Here is a 20,505-nt window from a genome sequence, read left to right on the forward strand (position 1 = left end):
AGAAAATAAATGTCAAGGGGATACAATGTACAGCATATGAATTATAGCCAATAATATTTTAATAACTTTGTATGGTGACAGATGGTTACTAGACTTATCATGGTGATCAATTCATAGTGTATATAAATGTCAAATCATTATGTTATACACCTGAAACTAATATAATATTATATGTCAACCATACTTCAATTAAAAAAATTTAAAAAAGGAATGCAATGGCATATTGTTGCATAGAGATAAAACTTTTAAATGTAAAATTTATATTTAATTGACCTATAAAATTTTAACCAGTTTTGTGTTTATTAGCAAAATCACTTCAATGTTCCTATTTGCACATATATATTCTCCAAAATCTCTTACTAGTACACTCATTAATTAATTGAATAAACAAATTCTTTGACATATGTTTATTTTATGTTTGTTTGAGAGTCATAATTTTACCTTTTAGAAAATTATAGTTTGGCAGTTTGGGAGGTTACACTGAGAAGCCCAAGTGGGCTGTCTTGGCAAAGTATCAAGTAAACCGCATTTCTGGAGAAGTTCACTAATGTTTATATAACCTGGACACATCCTTTCTTGGCCTCTAGAGTGAATTCCAAGTAACGATAGAATTTTAGCTTTGCTTACTCTGTTTCTCTAGTTTTTCTTCTCTGTCTACTGATTTTTTTTTTCTGACTTTCCCATAGTCAACAATATATTCCCAAGTGGTTGCATCAGTGACTGGAAATTTGGTTTTATAGCATAACCATTTGATGATGTTTCTAGATGATGCAGATGAATTCTCTGTTGTGTGAGAAACAACAGAGAAACTGATTGGTTAGTCTTTTTTGTTTGTTTTTCTGTTCATCTATATTTTCATGAGCTCACATCAATTCAGAATTTTGTGCCCCCTGGGAAAGAGGATAACTCTTTAAGATCGAGACCAGTTTGTCTTTGTATTTCTGTGTTTATCCTCGACTGGGCTGAGATGTGAGACTGAAGCCATAAGTTCACATTCTTCCCATCCTTATTTCTTCTTTCTTTCATAATGTGCAGCAGCAGGTAGAGAGATCTCTTGAAGGTTACTCCAAAGCCCATGGAAGTGAATGTTGTGGTAAACCTCAGGCTCTGCTGATGGGGGCCAGGCCATCTAGGAGCAATGTTGGCACCAGGCTCGGTCACCTCTCTACCACTTGTGGCGGCTAAGTACAGACAGAACACGGGTAGCTCCCCAGGAGGAAGCTCAGCACCACAACAAACCCCAACAAGAAGACAATCCTTGGGAAGGTCAGGAACAGGTGCTGAATAAGAAAGACAGTGTCAACAACCTGCAAGTGTCCAAGGTCTTCGATGTAAGTCTCCAGGTACAAGTCAGGCACCACCAACTGGTCCAGAAACAGTGCTCTCCACAGCCGTGGTGGCAGCTTAGGCTGTCACCATCAAGAGGAAGAAGAGGAAGTACCTGGTGTTCCAGGCCCCAATGCAGTTGTTCACCCACACACAGTGATGGTCAAACTGATGTACACACCAGTTATACATGCTGCAGTGCTTGGATCATGCTGGTTTCCTTAAATCACATGTGGAGCGCTTCACGTTCTTTGGGAACATCATTTCATCGAATTCATAAACTTGAAGAAACAGTAATTCGTTTGCTTTTGTTATGGTACCAGGGTTGGTTACACAACTTAGGGCAAAAACAAAAAAAAAAAACAGGTTTACAACCAGCAGCAGATAAGGCAGAAAAAGGTAATACAAGGAGAACTCCAGCTCTTGACAAAGGCAAAATATTTCCCAGGTGTATAAACTATCCCTTGCAAGATGAGATGGCATAAACTATCCCTTGCAAGATGAGATGCAGGATAACGAAGGTGTGGTTCCATGTATGAAAGTGGTAATGAAGCAATCTTACTATGGCTGTCCAAAAGCATTCTGGAATCATACAGGAAAAAGAATCTGAGCTCCTCCTCTGACCAGGCCTTTCAAGCAATGGGTTTTTGAGCAGATGCAGATTGTAACAACACCAATCAGCACCAAAGCCAGGTAGAACAAGAAGAGAACCAGAAAGTCCATCCTGGGGGAGGTGATTCAGGGTCCCCAGCCTACATATATCTTTTGTTTGGATAGTTTTCAGCTGGTAGCTCTGGCATTCCTCCTCCAAACATTCACAGAGAATTCAAATGGCGTCTACTCTTGTGCAGTGGCATCCGCCTGGCACAACAGGTGGCACCCAAAGCTGCAGGACATGGTTCCTCTAAGACAGCAGTCCCTAACTTTTTGGCACCAGGGGTCAGTTTCGTGGAAGACAATTTTTCCACCGAAGGTGGGGGAGTGGTTCAGGAGGTAATGCGAGTGATGGTTCAGGTGGTGATGTGAGCAATGGGGAGCGGCAGATGAAGCTCCACTCACTCGCCGACTGCTCACCTCCTGCTGTCCGGCCTGGTTCCTAACAGGCCACGGCCCGGTACTGGTCTGCGGCCCAAGGGTTGGGGAACTCTGCTCTCGGATGCTGGATCTGGCACCGGGATCCTTACATAATCTTAGTATGTCCCAAATTCACAGAAAATGAGAAAAGTAGTTTTAATATAGAAAATGTATTATTTTTTTAAATTCTTTTTTACAGATACTATTAACTCAGAAACATCTTAAGAATTTAAGTTCACATAATAACAGTAAGTCTCTGGCAAATCAGAATGGTTTAATAATCTTGGTTTTATGAAAAAAGCTAAGTCTTCTCTGATTTATTAGTGTTAAGTATAATACAAGAATACACTTTATTTTAAAATAAGAAGTGAGTTTGTTTTCTCATGAACATACTAGTTAATTTGTACTTTCTCAGTGAGTCCTTCCCTGACTTAGAACACTTCAAGTTAAGAACTACACCTTAACCCCTGATTCCCAATTGCCTGACACTGCCTTACAAGTATTTTTCCTATAGAACTTATCATCTTCTAACATACTATATAATTTAATCACTTATTATGTCTACTGTTTATTGCCTGTCTTTCTCAGGCACACGGGAAGCTCCATGAGGGCAAGGGCTTTTGTTTCATTTGCTGACATAATCCAAGAGCCAAGTAGATGCTCAATAAATATTTTTGAATAAATTAATATGGAATTGAGGCTGAATGCCAGCAAAGATGGGAAGTCAGTAACAGGATATATAGTCAGCCTGACCAGTTCCTGAAAAATAACTTCTCTCACTCCTCCCCAGACTAGACACTAGAAAATTACAGAAATAGCAGCAGCCCTCAGAAATTCTCAGAACCTGATGTTGAATTTCTGAGGTGTCCCTGAGGGGAGGATCCACTGATCAGGTTGAGATATGAGAGTGGCTGAGTCCAGACTTCCAACACCAAGCTTCCTGTCCTGAGGTGCTTCAATTTCTTCCTGGCCCCTAAACTAGGCAAGAAGGCACAAACTAAGATGAAGGCCCTCATCCCTCCCCCAGCTAGGGACACTGATAATCCATGAAAATATGAACTCACAGAGCAAATAAGTGAGGCATCTGAGGAGAGAAAAGATGTCCAAAAGAAAGTTCACATGCTGAAAACCTATGTCTGTGAGATAGGCTGGGACCTGGGAACTGGGACCTTTACTGGAGTGCTTGCACCTGGGAAAATGTCTCCTCCAGCAACAGAATACAAAGAAACCTATAAGGGACTAAAAATAATTGCTTGCATGTGCAGTTGGGGCAAATTATGAACAATAAGATACAAAAAGGCCAAAACCCAACTGCCACTTCTGAGGTGTCGGGAGCAAAAGCAGGGTACTGTGCATGATCCCTGCACACAGCACCACCAAGACCACATAGAGAAATATTGAAAGACCCCAGAATCAGATTGCTAGAGTTTTTCATGTGATATACTTTCCGGAACAGCCTTTACTTTCTGTAGTAGTTTGAAGCCTGCTTCAAATACAGTGAAATTTCCGTTCATATGCATGTAACCTATTTAGGTTTCAGGCTTTCAAACTAAATTTGATCTGGCTGAAACTTATTCACATATTTTTGTGACTAGCCTGTAATTAGCAAAGAGCGAGAGTAGGGGGAGAGAGGGAAGGAGAGAGAGATACAGAGAAGGAGATTGATTATGTAGTTGTGTTTATGGGACGTGAAAGTCCTGGCAGTTAAACCTAACCACTTTCGAGTATTAATATTATGAAAATAACAGAATTGAACTTCAGGTTCACTTGTAGGAAGGAAAATCTGAGACTCCTTTCCTCCTTTTTTTTTTTTTTTTTCCGGTACACGGGTCTCTCACCACTATGGCCCCTCCCGTTGCGGAGCACAGGCTCCGGACGCGCAGGCTCAGCGGCCGTGGCCCACGGGCCCAGCCGCTCCGCGGCATGTGGGATCCTCCCGGACTGGGGCACGAACCCCATGTCCCCTGCATCGGCAGGTGGACTCTCAACCGCTGTGCCACCTGGGAAGCCCCTCCTCTTTCCTTCTTTCTTGCCACCTTTTCCTTATTTGGGTTTCTGTAGCATGTGTGGTTCGTGCTACTTGCTTGGCAATTAGTTAGCATTGATCTTACTCTCTGTACACATTCATGTACATTTCTAGTCTTACCCTTGTGACCGTGGAAGTAATAATACCTCTCAGGGTTACTGTAAGTCTCAAAGCAGATTAGGTATGTAATGATGCTTGAAAAACTATGGTACTAAATATAATTCTAGGACACCAGCCAAGGGATCTGGGGGTTCAGCCAAAGTAGGGTTATGAATCTGTGTACTGGGAACAAACACTGAGGCAAGGGCCTGTTTGCACACACTGGGTTAGGCAGAAGAAGGTGTACATCTCTGGGATTCATCCTAACCCTTGGTATACTGGCCCACTGGAGAGCAAGACTGGCCCTTCTGATATGAGCGCCACTGATGGCTGGACTGAGGTTCCAGGCATAATGGTTGTTTTGAAGATTGACTTGGGTACTGGGGAAGGCCTTGACTGAGGTAAAGACAAATTGACTCTGGCTTTCAGGCAAAGACAGAAGAATGTTGTAGAGAACTTGCTAGTCACTTTCTCTGTAAGGCTTGGTAAGATTAAAAATAGAAGTGTTTTCACTATAAGAACAAAATGGAGTTTTTAAAAAAAATCTTGAAACTTCTTTTTTAACCTTTTAAAGAAAGTCCTAGGCTACCAACAACTTTCTTCCGGAAGAGCAATCCTTAAGATTTTGTATTTTCTTTTGTGATTTATTCTTTGATTTTTGTACCAAGAAATGTAAATATCAAGGGAGAAAACCCCTCAAAACCTCGAAAATTCTTGTTGAAAATTAAACCACGTTCTTGAAGAGGAGAAGAAGAATGGATTAGTAGACTGAGCACTGGATGGTGATTTAAAAACTTGATTTTATCAGCTTCCATATTCTTTTATAATCCTTTTTCCCCGAGTTTCCTGGGGGAAGGGGGCTCAAAACATTGTAGATAACAATATAAGGGCTATCTATGACTCCCAAATTTCTAACTCCAAATTCTTCCTTGAACTCCGGCTTTTATATCTACTACCTAATTGGACATCTTCTCTTGGATGTGTAATAGGCAACTCAAACCCAGCAAAGTCAAAATTTCCCTCTTGATTTCCAGCCCTCATAAACCCATTCTTCCTCTAATCTTCCTCATTTCACCACCTTTCTCCCACTTGCTTAGGCCGAAAACTTTGGAGTTATTCTTGACTCCCCCCACCACCTTTTTTCCCTAAAATCCCACAGGCACTTCAGGAACAAATCCTGTTGGCTTTGCCTGGATGAATTTCCTCGATCTGACCATTCTTAGCATCTTCATTGCTCCTTCCTTGGTCAGCACTGTCATCATCTCTTCCTTGGCAAATGCCACAGTCTGGTGTCCCTGCACCCGCTCATAAGCTTTTACAATCTCTTTGCCACCCGGCTGCCAGACTGACCCTTTGAAACCTAGCTGAGATCATGTTATGTACCTGCTCAAACCCTTCTCATGTCATCAACATGAGGTCGATCTCCACTGGTGGCCTGCAGGCTCTGGGTAGTTTGGCTGGCTTTCTCTCGGACCTCACCTCCTTCTACTTTTCTTCTCCCTTGCTGCCTCCAGCCATACTGGCCTTTCCGCTGTGCCTCAAATGTGCCCGACCCCTTCCTAGCTCAAGACCTTGCACTTACTGCTTCCTCTACCTGAAACCCAGAGACACCATGTCTCCTTCCTTCCCTCACTCACATCTTTGCATAAATTTCCCTGACTCAGCATATCCTTTCCCTACACATGCTTTTATAAAATGTCACTCCAACACCCTTTATCCCCTTCCCTGCTTTATTTATTTTTCACATCATTTTTAATGTCTTTCATTGCATCTAGATTTATTCATTCATTTGAATATTGAATGTCTCTCCCATTAGAATGTAAGCTCCTTGAGGGCAGTTTACACTTGAAAGCAGCTGAGCCTAGACTGGTGTCCACATAAAGTAAACACTTAATAAATATTTTTTCATGCATTAAGAATGAGTACTGAGGGTGATGGTGGGATAGCTAGGGCCTTCAAAAAAGGCTGAATTATTTGTGGAGATAAAACTGTTTTAGGGAAGGGGTGAAGTCTTTCAAAATAAATGGTCAAAAATTTATTAACTTCCAGAAATTGTCAGTTCATACATGCAAATATGCCTAAAGTTTAGTAAAGTGACACACTACAGTTGTTGGGCAGCCTGCGATTCATGTGGAATGTGCTCTAATAGGACTTTTGACATCCCATCCTCTACCGAGGCAGCTGTGAACAACCAACCTCAAAAGCTCACATTATTTACATTGCATTACAGGCCTGGGCTTTTCCAAGAATAAACAAGTTACTAACTATTTACACAGACTTGCTTTTTTTCCCCCCACTGCAGATGAGCTAAAATGGATTTGAATGTTACATTTCTCAACTGGTCTTTTGCAACAGTTTTTTTTCATCCTTCTATCCTTATCTTTTCTGATCTCTCCCTCTACTCTTGTAGGAACAACATGCTGCATTGTGCAACAAAGGTTTAATATTATCCCCAACCATTTAAAATGATATATTGAATGAAAGGAAAGTGTGTTGGATTAAGAATAGTGGAGAAGAGATTAACATGAGGATATGTGCATTAGAAGCATCCTCTTTTGGACTCCAAAGTCACTCACTAATTTCCTACTCTAACTTATTTACCAGCAGGCTTCCCAATTCTGCTGTATTTCAATTCCAAGAGTCTAAGTGGTGGAACCAAGGCAGAGATTATGGCATTTTGAGTATAATAGATGCCTTTTAGTCTTGCCATGTTGACAAGCCACTTGGGGATGGGAATGAGACCAAAGACAGGGTCAGCAGATGGAAGATGATCAGAAGATGCTGTTTAGGCCTACTCAGGCCTGTAGGAGAGAGACGCAGTGAATCTTTTGACCTAGACTTTTCTATGATCCATTATGGGAGTCTAAAACTCCAACCTGTTGACAAACATTATGCATTTCCTCTCAAATGGTACTTTGCTAGGTAATTTGGCTATAAATATTCACAAAAAACCTTCAATATCATTGTACATATAAATGAAAGCACTTGAAGACCCTGTGATATGTTTTAAACATATCACACAGAATTCCAAATAAAAAACGGTAGTTCATTTGTGATCTACCATGTGAAATGGAAGTCCAAGGTGTTTCCAAAGAAACATTTGAAAAAGAACAGAGGACCTAGAAAGGTGGGTCTGCCATTTCACACCAGGCTAACTGGAAGAGAGCTTGGTCCAGCCACAGAAAATTTAAGGCTGAGCTGTTAGGGAAGCCCCTCACCTAGGTGAATCCATTTGTCCTTCAGTAGCCTTTCTGGTACTTTCCAAATAGTTATCACTGAGGTTAATAGGACAATACACAGAGGTCATCAGAAAGCAAACTCTGTTCTGCTTCCTCTTGATCTCAAAAGAAGCAGTCAAACCACACTTTGTTCAAAACTGTTATTTAACTGAATATTTTTGCACTGTTATTCTGAAAACAAGTGAGGAGCATATGTTATAAATTATTTCTGCACAAAATTCCTCTTTCAGATGAGCATATAAATGCTCTGACTGAGTTCTGACACAAACAAAATCACTATTTCTTGTGCTTTAGAGAGACTATATCTTTCCAAAATACATACAACTATATCTGGAAGCCAGTTCTCTTACTCAACAAAGGAATAAGGATTTGTAAGAATTACTTTCAGGGAATGGAGGTTAACTACAGTCAGTATATTATTTGATTGTTGATATAATTTGGAATTTGGAAAAGAAAAATTTCAGGTCACTGGTTATCAATCCTTGTGGTACTATAGCTCAGCTATCTCAAGGGATATACACAAATTCTCCAAAGCATCTCAAAACAAAATTAATTCTAATTGTTTCAAAAACAACAATTATAGAGCCCTTATAAGGTACCAGGGACTATCTAGAGTTCTACATATTTTGACTCATATATTTAAGCCTCTAAATATCCCTAGGAGGTAAGAACCATTCTTACTGTAATTTTACAAAGGAGGAAACTAAGACAGAAATTAGGGAACTTGACCAACCTCACAAGGCTAAAAATAGCAGATCTGGGGTTTGAATTCAGTCAGGCCTCAGAGCACATGCTTTTTGCATCCAGTAACATTCATTTATTTAGTGAAGTGTTTACAGTGGACATGCCCCTTGGCTAGCCCTGGACATAAGGAGGACATCTGGCTGGTTGTGCTCGGCACCAGATGCCTTCAGGCTGATGTTTCATTGCTATGGGGTCCCTGTCACAGCTGACCAGATTGCACGGCCTGCACAGATAATTGCACCACCTTGATCTCCTTGCTTATTATTTAAAACAAATAATAGGTTTATTGAAATATAATTCACATACCATACAATTCCTCCATTTAAGGTGTACAATTTAATGGCTTTCAGTTATTCACAGATCACCTTTAGCATGTCATCCATCACCTTTAGCCACCATCACCTTTAGCGTGTCATGCCTATTAGTAGTCACAGCTGCCCCCTCCCTCCAGCTGCTGACAAGCAGTAATCAGCTTTCTGCGTCTATGGCTTTTCCTATTCTGAACATCTCATATAAATACAATCATACAATATGTGGCCTTTTGTGTTTGACTTCTTTCACTTAGTGTAATGTTTTCACATTTCATTCATGTTGTAGCATGTATTAGTCCTTTTCTAAATTGCCAAATAATGTTCCAATATGTGAATTTACCAGGTTTAAAAAAATCCATTCCTCATTTAATGGCCATGTTTCTACTTGTTGGCTATTATGAATAATGCTGCTGTGAACCTTTGTGTGGACATATGTTTTGATTTATCACAGGTATACACCTAGGAGTGCAATTGCTGGGTTATGTGGTAACTCTATGTTTAGTGTTTTGAGGAGATGCCAGACTGTTTTCCCTCCTTGCTTATTGATACTAAGAAGTTTTCCTCAGCTGACTGTTTTTGCAAAAGTGACTTTTCTTACTCTGTAGAATCAGTTGACATTGGAAAGCAGGGATGCCAGATTCAACATCTGGTTGGCTGTAAATAGCCACTTTCAGTAACAGAAACAAAATGGAAAGTTTAGAGTAACCTTGAGTAACTGCTCCATCCTTTTTTTTCCAACATTTTAGTTTTTAAAAAATAATTTTCTACTTCTTATACTTTATTTATTTATTTTATTATTATTATTATTTTTGGCTGCGTTGGGTCTTCATTGCAGTATGCGGGTTTTCTCTAGTTGCTGTGAGCTGGGGCTGCTCTTTGTTGTGGTGTGTGGTTTCTCATGGTGGTGGCTTCTCTTGTTGTGGAGCAAAGGCTCTAGGCACGTGGGCTTCAGTAGTTGTGGCACGTGAGCGTAGTAGTTGTGGCTTGCTGGCTCTGGAGCGCAGGCTCAGTAGCTGTGGGGCACGGGCTTAGTTGCTCTGCAGCATGTGGGATCTTCCCGGACCAGGGCTCGAACCCATGTCCCCTGTATTGGCAGGCGGACTCTTAACCACTGCGCCACTGGGGAAGTCCCCAGTCCCTTCCTAATATTGTCTTTTTAGTGAGTGTATGAAACAAATTTAATAAATGATGGCAATAATTATAGCTAATATCTGTTGAACACTGTAGATGTTCCAGTCTATGAAATATGTTAAATGTATTTTATCATCTAATTGTAGAAGTACTGAAAATTTATTTTAATTGAAATGTAGTTGATTCCCAATGTTGTGTTAGTTTCTGGTGAACAGCAAAGTGGTTCAGTTATATGTATACATATATATATATGTTCTTTTTCATATTTTTTTCTGTCATGGTTTATTACAAGATATTGAATTTAGTTCCCTGTGCTATATAGTAGGTTCTTGTTGTTTTCTATTTTATATATAGTTGTTTGTATATGCTAATCCCAAACTCCTAACTTATCCCTCCCCTCCCTTTCCCCTTTGGTAACTATAAGTTTGTTTTCTATGTCTGTGAGTCTGTTTCTGTTTTGTAAATAAGTTCATTAGTATCATTATTTTAGATTCCACATGTGACATCATATGGTATTTGTCTTTCTCTTTCTGACTTGCTTCACTTGGTATGATAATCTCTAGGTCATTCCATATTGCTGCAAATGATATGATTTCATTCTTTTTTATGGTTGAGTAGTATTCCATTGTATATACATACCACATCTTCTTTATCCATTTTTATGTTGATGGACATTTACGTTGCTTCCATGTCTTGGCTATTGCGAATAGTGCTGCTATGAACATTGGGGTGCATGTATCTTTTCAAATTAGAGTTTTCTCCGAATATATACCCAGGAGTGGGATTGCTGGATCATATGGCAACTCTGTTTAGTTTTTTGAGGAACCTCCATACTGTTTTCCATAGTGGATGCACCAATTTCATTCCCACCAACAATGTAGGAGGGCTCCCTTTTCTCCACACCCTCTCCAGCATTTATTATTTGTAGACATTTTAATGATGGCCATTCTGACCGGTGTGAGTGATACCTCATTGTGATTTTGATTTGCATTTCTCTAATAATTAACGAAGTTGAGCATTTTTCATGTTCCTTTTGGCCATCTGTATGTCTTCTTTGGAGAAATGTCTATTTATGTCTTCTGCCCATTTTTTTGATTGGGTTGTTTGTTTTTTGTTATTGAGATGTATGAGCTGTTTGTATATTTTGGAAATTAAGCCCTTGCCAGTCTCATCATTTGCAAATATTTTCTCCCAGTCTGTATGTTGTCTTTTTGTTTTGTTTATGGTTTCCTTTGGTGTGTAAAAGGTTATAAGTTTGATTAAATCCGATTTGTTTATTTTTGCTTTTACTTCTATTGCTTTGGGAAACTGACTTAAGAAAATGTTGCTATGATTTATGTCAGAGAATATTTTGCCTATGTTCTCTTCCACGAGTTTTACGGTGTCATGCCTTATATTTAAATCTTGAAGCCATTTTGAGTTTATTTTTGTGTAGGGTGTGAGGGAGTGTTCTAACTTCATTGATTTACATGTGGCTGTCCAGCTTTCCCAACACCACTTGCTGAGGAGACTGTCTTTTCTCCATTGTATATTTTTGCCTCCTTTGTCAAAGATTAATTGACTGTAGGCATGTGGGTTTATTTCTGGGCTCTCTTTTCTGTTCCATTGAACCATACATCTATTTTATGCCAATACCATGATTCCTGTAGTTTTGTAGTATTTTCTGAAGTTTGGGAGGGTTATGTCTCCAGCTTTGTTCTTTTTCCTCAGGATTGCTTTGGCAATTCTGTGTCTTATGGTTTCATATAAATTTTAGGATTATTTGTTCTAGTTCTGTGAAAAATGTCATGGGCAATTTGATAGGGATAGTGTTATATCTGTAGATTGCTTTGGATAGTATGGCCATTTTAACAATATTAATTTTTCCAATCTAAGAACATGAGATATCTTTCTATTTCTTTGAATCATCTTCAATTTCCTTTATCAATGTTTTATAGTAGAACTACTAAAATGTAAGATTAAAACAAATAAGAATGACAGACAGCAGTATTTTATCTGTACTAATGAGTAGGTAGGAAAAAAATGGTTTAGCTTGAAGTGAGAAAAACTAAAACAAAAGATAAACTTCCCTAGATGGAAAGCTGTTCAGAAGAGACCCACTTAGATGGGTTAAAGATAGTTTCATTGAGGGCATTTTATTTTCGGGAAGAAGGAAAAAGAGTGAATTATGAGTATTTTTTCTGGGTCTGCATACTCATGATACTATACCAAGGTTTGAGTTTTCTATAGGTACACAGAATTTGTTGCCAAAGTGTGATAGAAGCTAGTAAACATTAACGAAAGAGAAATGAGGAACTATTCTTATACAACATTTTTATTGGCTTTTGTTAAAAGCCTTCCTGTTGCAAAGTGCCCACCTCTTACATAGTATGAAAATCCATTTGAGTAGGTTTGCCAACTGTAACCTACTTCAAAGACCAGTGAGCACACATAGAGTCAAACAAACAAACAAACACAAAAACAATGAGAAACAAAACTTATACAGTATGTTGTCTGTGATATGTTTAAAGTAAAGGCGGATACATTTATATTCATCATAACAAATGTTAAGGTCAAAAAAGCCACTGCTTGTAAAGAATTATTATAATTTGTATAGTAATGCTATTTCCTATTAAAAGAATTATAATACATGTCAGGGAGTCCACAAGTAGGCTTCTTCCTGGAAATAAAAACCAAACTTATCAATTTGCCTCAGTGTATTAGGTAAGAAAAAAATGACCGGTGTCTAACTGAAGCGTGCATTGTGTTGATTCTGATTTTGTGTAAAACTGACCATATAGGAATTTTCCATTTGGATTAAAATTCTGAATCCAAAACTAAGAAACAGTTTAGAAGCATAATTATTTTCAACAAATTCTAAATTTCCCTTAGAATTGAAGGCCATGGGAAGAATACGTAACCTGAGTTCTGATTTAGTCCTTAAGATCCGGTTACCAGCTGCTCTCGGTCATCTTCATTCCTTAGGAAAGACTAGACTTTTCTATTTAGCAACCAATCCAGGAACTAGATTTCAGCACACTAACCACATCTTCCTTTTCTGTATCATACTTGTACGCTTTGGGTCCTGAAAAGAAGTAAATGTAGCCTAAAAGAGACAAAGTTGAAATTATGATTACTGAAAATGACTTGCAAATTTATAAATGGGATTGTCTTGTAGTTGTAACTTTCTTGAGGTAGCACCAAATGGGGACTGAGAACGTGTCAGGTGGCAGTTAGCTAATCCTCTTCACAGCTCTCTTTGAGCCCTAGAACTTGACACCCCTAACATGTTGATCATCTCTCATCTCTCTTCTCATGCCAGAGGTGGTTTTTGCTTCTACTCAGGCTGTTCCCCTCCAGGAAATCCAGCTCCCACTGTTTTCTTTCCCTAATCAAACCTCTAGCCATTCTTTAAAACCCAGCTGAAGTCCCAGCATGAAATCTACAGCACCTGATGCCTGTTTTGATCTTTTCTTCCTCAGATCACCTCTTGCAATTATTGTGAAGACTACCACACAATTCAATACTAAATTATAGATTGTCTTGTTTTCTAGTAATTTCATCTGTGTTGGATAGAGGGTCATTTCCCAAAGAGAATAACCATTCCACAAGTGCAGAGACCATATCAGACTGTATTTGCATTTCTGAACAGTGTCCAGCTCTGTGCTATGTACTCAAGAAGAATGTTTTGACCGATTCAAAAGATCCAATTAAACTTATTCAACCCACTTCAATTCAATTCAACTTTCCCAGCTATGTGTTAAATTTCAGGAGTTGGGTGATGGTGTGGGGAAAGCCCCTGGGAAGGCTGAGAGTATGTGCATTTTAAAGATGAAAAAGGTAATTTTGACTGGATGGCCTTTATGATGTAGCTGACTAATGCACTGAAGGTATACTTTTAAAACTTTCCATTTGTAAAGAGAGAACCATAATGACAGACTTTTTATACTCTTTCTGGTGGTTAATCTTTTTAGCTAAATTTATAAGGGACTCAGGGACAAAAAAATAAGAACCAAGGACTCCCATTTGGAAATCCATCTTCTTCTATGTTACAGCAGAGACCAGATTTCTTGTTACAATTTCTATAAAGAAACTTTACAGTGGAAACACTCACCATTTAACTCCATAGCAGCATCTATTTGGCCATTAACTCCTGAAAATTCTTCTTCAGTATTCTTTGGATAGTCCTTTTCCATTTTCCTTTTTCGTTCATCATAGCTGGAAGAAATATTATTTCATAAATAATATAAACAAGAAGTACTTATCGATTGTAGAAGACACTGCGCTATCAGGCATATTTAGCCAGGGCTGATTTATGATTTACTTTAGATCTCTCTCTGTCTCTCTGTCTTTCACACACACACACACACACACACACACACACACACGCACACACATTCTGCCATTTCTCTCCCAGTTTCCAGAGATTCTGGGAACACTAGTTTGGGAGTCATTTGCTGTAAACATTCTATTGTTAAAAAATTTGCCAGATATATTGTTTAGAAATAGTTATATTGTTTAGAATTATAGGATCATATTTCTATAATTAAAAAAATACTACCTTTCAATGGGAACTCTGCATATATTTTTAGTGCTTTATTTACTGTTGCAATTTCTGTCTCTCTTTTGTTCTCTATGTATGAATTTCTTGGCTTACCAAACAGTTAAAAACCCTTCACAGAGGCTTTCATTAATGAGCTTCTTACTGTGTACCCATAGAGGAGGGATTGAACAAATAATGCACAGTGAATGAATAAATACATGTGTGAATGCTCAATAGATAAAGACAAGAAATGAGAAAATCTGGAATAATGGAGACTGCCTTTTAAATTGTTTTAATTGAATTAAATTTTTTTGTTTCCTAGAAAGATTATACAACTGACCAAAAGAGTAGATTAGGTTTTTTTTTTTTCTGAATCCACAACTGCCGTGCAATGATAACTCTGAAGATTGGTTAATACCTCTCTTTGTGATCTAAATTACCCCTTGTAGAAAAGACTGTGACTTGTATGAATCAGTATGACTTGTATGAGTTCAGCATGTAGGCAGGGCAGACTCTTTTCCCTTCAAGAAGTTTTCATTTAAAGTGTGAGAAAGTCCCTTCTTCATTAGCTTAGAGCTCCCAACGCGGACATTCCCAAGGTGGACACGCCGCTGCTTTCCCACCCAAAGGTCAATTTCTCCTGTGTCTGGGCCACTGAGAGTTTCCTGCAGCAGCAGATCACATCCACCTTCTCCTGAAATGTGCCTTTCTTGTAACTATGACTGCACAGGCCAGGGGACAGATCTCTCATGATACTGAGCAGACCAAACGTTGGGAAAGAAGTATTCAGGCTGAAACTGACTAGTGGACTGAGGTGCTTTATGGGGTGTTGCGGATAGGAGTGGAAGCTAAATCCTAGAAGTATCAATAGGAGTCCAAACTCCCTTTCCAGGAGAGCTATTAGAATCTTCCAAGTAGGCCAAGGGGAAAACCAAGTTATATGAGTTACTGTAAGCACAAATAAACATGGAAGCCATTTACCATATTTTGTTGTCATCAGAAGTGCCAATAAAGAGTGGGGACAGGACACCTGTATGGTATTAGAAGCAGTGGTTGCAAGGTATCAGGACTGTAATGAGGGAAAGACTGGAGAGAAAGAACAGCCAGGCATATTGCCTCTCCCATGGCTTAGACTTCTTTTGTTCTGAAATCTAGAGTCAGACACTGAAAGTACAGGTTGTTTACATATTAATCTCTGTTCACTAGGTTTTCTTCTCTCAATTCCCTGAGGCAGTTGTACTGGGAAAATGGATGCTTTGAGTGAAGGGAGTGAGGAAGATAATTCCAAAGCTTAAAATATTTGGGGAGAGGGATGCAAAAGGAAGAACAAAGAAGTGACCAAGAGACATTTGGTGTCTGTGGATATAGAGGAAAATGTGGTGGGGGGATGCCAGAGAACATGACATTTTGAATTCTTTGCTTAATGTTGACCCCTAAGCTCAGGGAAAACGGTGAAAAGCCTTTCATGTCTTTATCCTCTTTTGTCTGCTCTGAATAGAGGATTAGAAGCTGAGCTATTATAATTAGAGCTATGCCTTACCTTTGTGTTCATTAAACATTTATGAGTGATTTTGAGAACTTAATCACCATTTATATTGTTTTATGGCAAAAGGTGTTCTCAGTTCCAAACAAGTGACTGACTAAAGAATATCTATAGGGAAACCTATTACAAGTTGGGATCTGCTTGTATATTTAAATTGGATTGAGAAATCTGGAAAGTATGAAAGGAGAGAGTAAAGATCTTTTCTGAGACTAGAAATACTGTTTAAATAATATAGGAATAAGTTTTAAAGAGAAAATGATGACTATTAATCCAATAGAAAAATCTGAAAAAGAAATCTTTCTCTTTTTATCTGTCTGTTTAGTTTGCTAAGGTGGGTGATGGTGACATCTAAAATCTTATATTATATATATATATATATATATATATGTTCAGAGGATAATGGAGGTAATAATATTATATGTAAATAAAATTTCAAAAGAAATTTTAGAGATGCAATGTCTGGCTGAGAATTTTAATTTTCAATTGCATTTATAAAAACGTAGGCAAAAATTTTGGCAAAACTATGAAATCATTTTTTTTCCTCCATCCCTTCTACCACTTATGTATTTAATAGTCCCTCTCCCTTTCTGCCAACCCCCTCTCTGCCCTCTTGCCTCTTATCCTATAACTGCTTTCCAAAGAGTATTACTCTCAATAAAATCTATCTCAAAGTATCAGTCTGACACATAAGTCACCATTTTAAGATTAGCTGATAACATGTATATTTCATTTGGACCTTTTACGTAGTCACTGTGTAGATGGGCCTACATAATTAACATAGGGTTACCTACTTTTCATTTTACCAAGTAAGAACATTACCATCAACCCTCAAAATAAAAATTACCACCTATTTCCATTATCATTTCAGAAAGAAAAGAAACTTTAATACTAAAAAAGGCAGAAAGGACATAATCTCAGAATAAAAGATGGTTCTTGCCAATAATACTGACCCAGATCACACCCCCCTGTGTTTATTATATTGTGCTATTTTTATTTTTCTGTGGACTGCTGAAAACTTTGTGATGATCTAGCCCTTGGTTTTTGGACAGATATTTGAGGATTTCTGTTATAGAGCAAAGAGTGTATAGTCAGATGGTTCTGGGTTTGAGTTCTGACTCTGTTACCTGCTGGCTCTGATCAGGGGAAAGTGTTCTGAGCTCTGAACCCTGGTTTCCTTATCTGCAATACAGTAGTCATGAGGATGAGAGAAATCACACACACACAAACACACACACACACACACACACACACACACACACGTGCCTGGTACATGTTAACGTCAAGGTCTGGCCCAAGCTATAAGACTTTGTAGTTTATTTTGGCCCCAAGAACCAATAACTGACTGGCTAGTATGACATTTAGTGGATGTTGCGATTTGGTCTGGGATCCTAAGTCACCAAAGAGTTTAGTCTTTACCTAATTTTTTAAACACACTTCATTAAGATAACATGCAATAGTAGGCAAGGTTGAGAAGAGGAGAAAGGAGGGCTAGAGAATGTTGGAGGTAGTCCAGAGACCTCAGCAGAAAGGGGTTAGGAGGTCTACTAGTATGTTGAGGATTTGGCTGAGGGTAAAAGAAAATAAAATTATATGACAGGATGAGAATTATGGGCATGGGTATTTTAATTGACAGTAAATAAATAAATCAGTGGTGAAGAGAATAAAAGGTGACTACGTATGGTAGATGGGACGGATCTCTGTATTTGGATTCAGAGGGCATAAAATATATCCTCAGATGGACTATTTTTAGCTGTGTGACCTTGATCTAATCACTTAATCTCTTAGATGCAATATTTTCAACTATGAAATCGAGATAGCAATACCTACTTCTCAAGACTGTTGAGAAGGCAGATGGGAAAATGAGAGAATATGAGAAAATACTCAGTGTGATTCCTAACACATAATAAACCATCAATATTTGAATACTAAGAAAATATTTATTGTAAATATACTAGAAACCTGCTAAAATCGTTGCATATGTTTTCTCATTACTGAGGTCTTTTTTGTGAAATCTAAATATCAGCTAAAAATGATTGACCAGTAATTATGTTTATGTCCTTTAAGGGTATTTGTTTAATCATTTAATATTGATCAATGGGTATAGATATTAACTAAATCATTACTGACAGTGACACTTTACTAGTGATATTGCTATAGATATCTGATGTGGTTTTTCATATATATTATCTTACTCTCTACCTTTGTAATCTAAGAATTTGGGGACTATATTGGTAAAGTACTTGCATATTGTTTAACTGTGTGCTCAGACCTTAGATTTGTTAGGAATTTCTGGTGTTTTCATTGTGATGATTTCTAACTTATGTCAGTGGTAAAACTTAACTCCATTCTGCCTTCTTTGAATTACTGAATAGGCAGTTCAGTCTGCTAAAAGATGCTTAAAGAAAATGTGAGAAAGGATGGCAAAAAGAGGAATTTATTGGTAAGTATTTATGGTATATGTTTCAGGAAGTTTCTTCAAGGAGACCTTTCTAGTGAAATCTAGTGGAATTTCTAGTGGAATCCCCTTTGAAGTTAATAATCCACTCCTAGCCAGGAATCACATGGCTTTCATGGAGGAAGGGACCTTTGTGATCTCACTAGAGAGGGCAGCCAGGAGAGTGGTCAGGAATGAAGAGAATGGAGAAGAGTAAGAAGCTGCCATGTACCATCCTAGATAAGGGTCAGGAACCAGGTCCCCATGAGGAAAGTGACTGTGAGAAAATTCTGAAACAAAGAATTAATAACAATGTTGAAATGTATTGATGGTCTCAATTACTATCTTACTGTATGATGAAATGCAAATTTATATCTCCAGCCTGAATTCTCTGAATTCAAGACCTGTATTTCCAACTGCCTTCCAGACATATCCATTCATCGGTCTCACTAGCATTTCAAACTACATATGTACAAACTGGAATTCCTGTTTACTCCTTTAATTTTGCTTTACTTCTTAATTTTATTCTTTCCCTATTGAATGGCCTTAGCTTCCTTGTAAAAAATCAACTGAGCATAGATATATGGGTTTATTTCTGGACTGTCAATTTTATTCCATTTACCTATATGTCTATTCTCATGTTAGTTTCACATTGTCATGATTACTTTTGCTTTCTAGTAAATTTTGAGATTGAGAAGTCTGAGCTCTCCAACTTTGTTCTTCTTTTTCAAAATATTTTGGCTATTCTGGGTCTTATGAGTTTCCGTATAGATTTTAAGATCAGCTTGTCAGTTTCCCTGAAGAAACCAGTGATATTCTGATAGGGATTGTATTGAGTCTGCAGATCAATTTTGGGAGAAACTGCCATCTTAAAAACATGAAGCCTGACCCATGAACATGAGATATCTTTCCACTTAGATCTAGTTTAATTTCTTCCAACAATGTTTTGTAGTTTTCATATTACAAGTTTTCTACTTGTTCTGTTAAAATTTATTTCTTAGTATGTTTTTCTTCTTGATGCTATTGTAAGTGGAATTGTTTTCTTAATTTTATTTTTGCATTGTTCATTGAAGTGTACAGAAATACAATAGATTTTTTTCATTTTGAACACATACTCTGCAAACTTGATGAACTCATTTATTAGTTATAACAGTTTTTTTTTTCTTTTGAGGATTCTTTAGGCTTTTCTATGTAAAAGATTATATGACATACAGATAAAGATAATTTTACTTTCTTTCCAATCTTTTCTATCATTAATTTTTTATAGCATTCATTCTTGCTTAATTGCCCCACTAGAACCTCCAGTAAAATGTTGAATAGAGTGGTGAGAATGGAAATTTTTGTCTTGTTCCTGATATTAGGGGGAAAGCATCCAATCATTCACCACTGAGTATGATATCAGCTGTGGGTTTTCATAGATGCCTTGTATTAGACTGAAAAATTTCCTTCTATTCCTAGTTTGTTGAATGTTTTTATCATGCAGTGGTGTTTGATTTTGTCAAATGCTTTTTCTACATCTATTGAGATGATCATATGGTTTTTAATTTTTTTATTCTATTGGTATGGTGTATTATATTAATTGATTTTCAGATGTTAAACCAACCTTGCATTCCTGGGAAAAAAAATTTCCCCTTGGTAATTCTTTTTATATGTTTCTGGATTTGGTTTGCTAGTACTTTTGGAGGGTTTTTGCATCCACATTCACAATATATTGGTCTGAAGTTTTATTTTCTTGTGATGCCTTTGTTTGGTTTCCATAGAAGGGCAATGCTGGCCTCATACAATAAGTTGGGAAGTATTCCTTCCTCTTCTATTTTTTGGAGGAGTTTGTGAAAAATTGGCAATAATTCTTTAAATGTTTTGGTAGAATTCACCAGTGAAACATGTAGGCCTAGGTTTTTCTTTGTGGATAATTTTTTAAATTATGAATTAAATCTCTTCACTGGTTATAGGTGTATTCAAGCTGTCTATTTCTTCCTGACTCAGTTTCATCACTTTGTATATTTCTAGGAATTTGTCTGTTTCATCCAAATTTTCTAATTGATTGGCACATAAT

The 20,505-nt window shown here is 37.8% G+C and overlaps 1 protein-coding gene and 1 pseudogene across 1 annotated transcript in view; both read right to left on the reverse strand.

Moving 5' to 3' along the window:
• Positions 1 to 1,006: 1,006 nt before the first annotated feature.
• Positions 1,007 to 2,214, reverse strand: LOC101272220 (palmitoyltransferase ZDHHC4-like; annotated as a pseudogene).
• A 10,225-nt stretch (positions 2,215 to 12,439) lies between these two features.
• MMP20 (matrix metallopeptidase 20) overlaps positions 12,440 to 20,505 on the reverse strand; it is a 50,964-nt gene continuing 42,898 nt past the window's right edge. Inside the window, exons 9-10 of the mRNA XM_004282198.3 lie at positions 14,044 to 14,147; positions 12,440 to 13,035 (exon numbers count right to left, since the gene is read on the reverse strand). Of these exons, the coding sequence (XP_004282246.1) occupies positions 12,935 to 13,035; positions 14,044 to 14,147 (205 nt within the window). The 3' untranslated portion in view covers positions 12,440 to 12,934. The remainder of the gene's footprint in view (positions 13,036 to 14,043; positions 14,148 to 20,505) is intronic.

Source organism: Orcinus orca, chromosome 8 (assembly GCF_937001465.1).
Source record: "Orcinus orca chromosome 8, mOrcOrc1.1, whole genome shotgun sequence".
NCBI lineage: Eukaryota > Metazoa > Chordata > Mammalia > Artiodactyla > Delphinidae > Orcinus > Orcinus orca.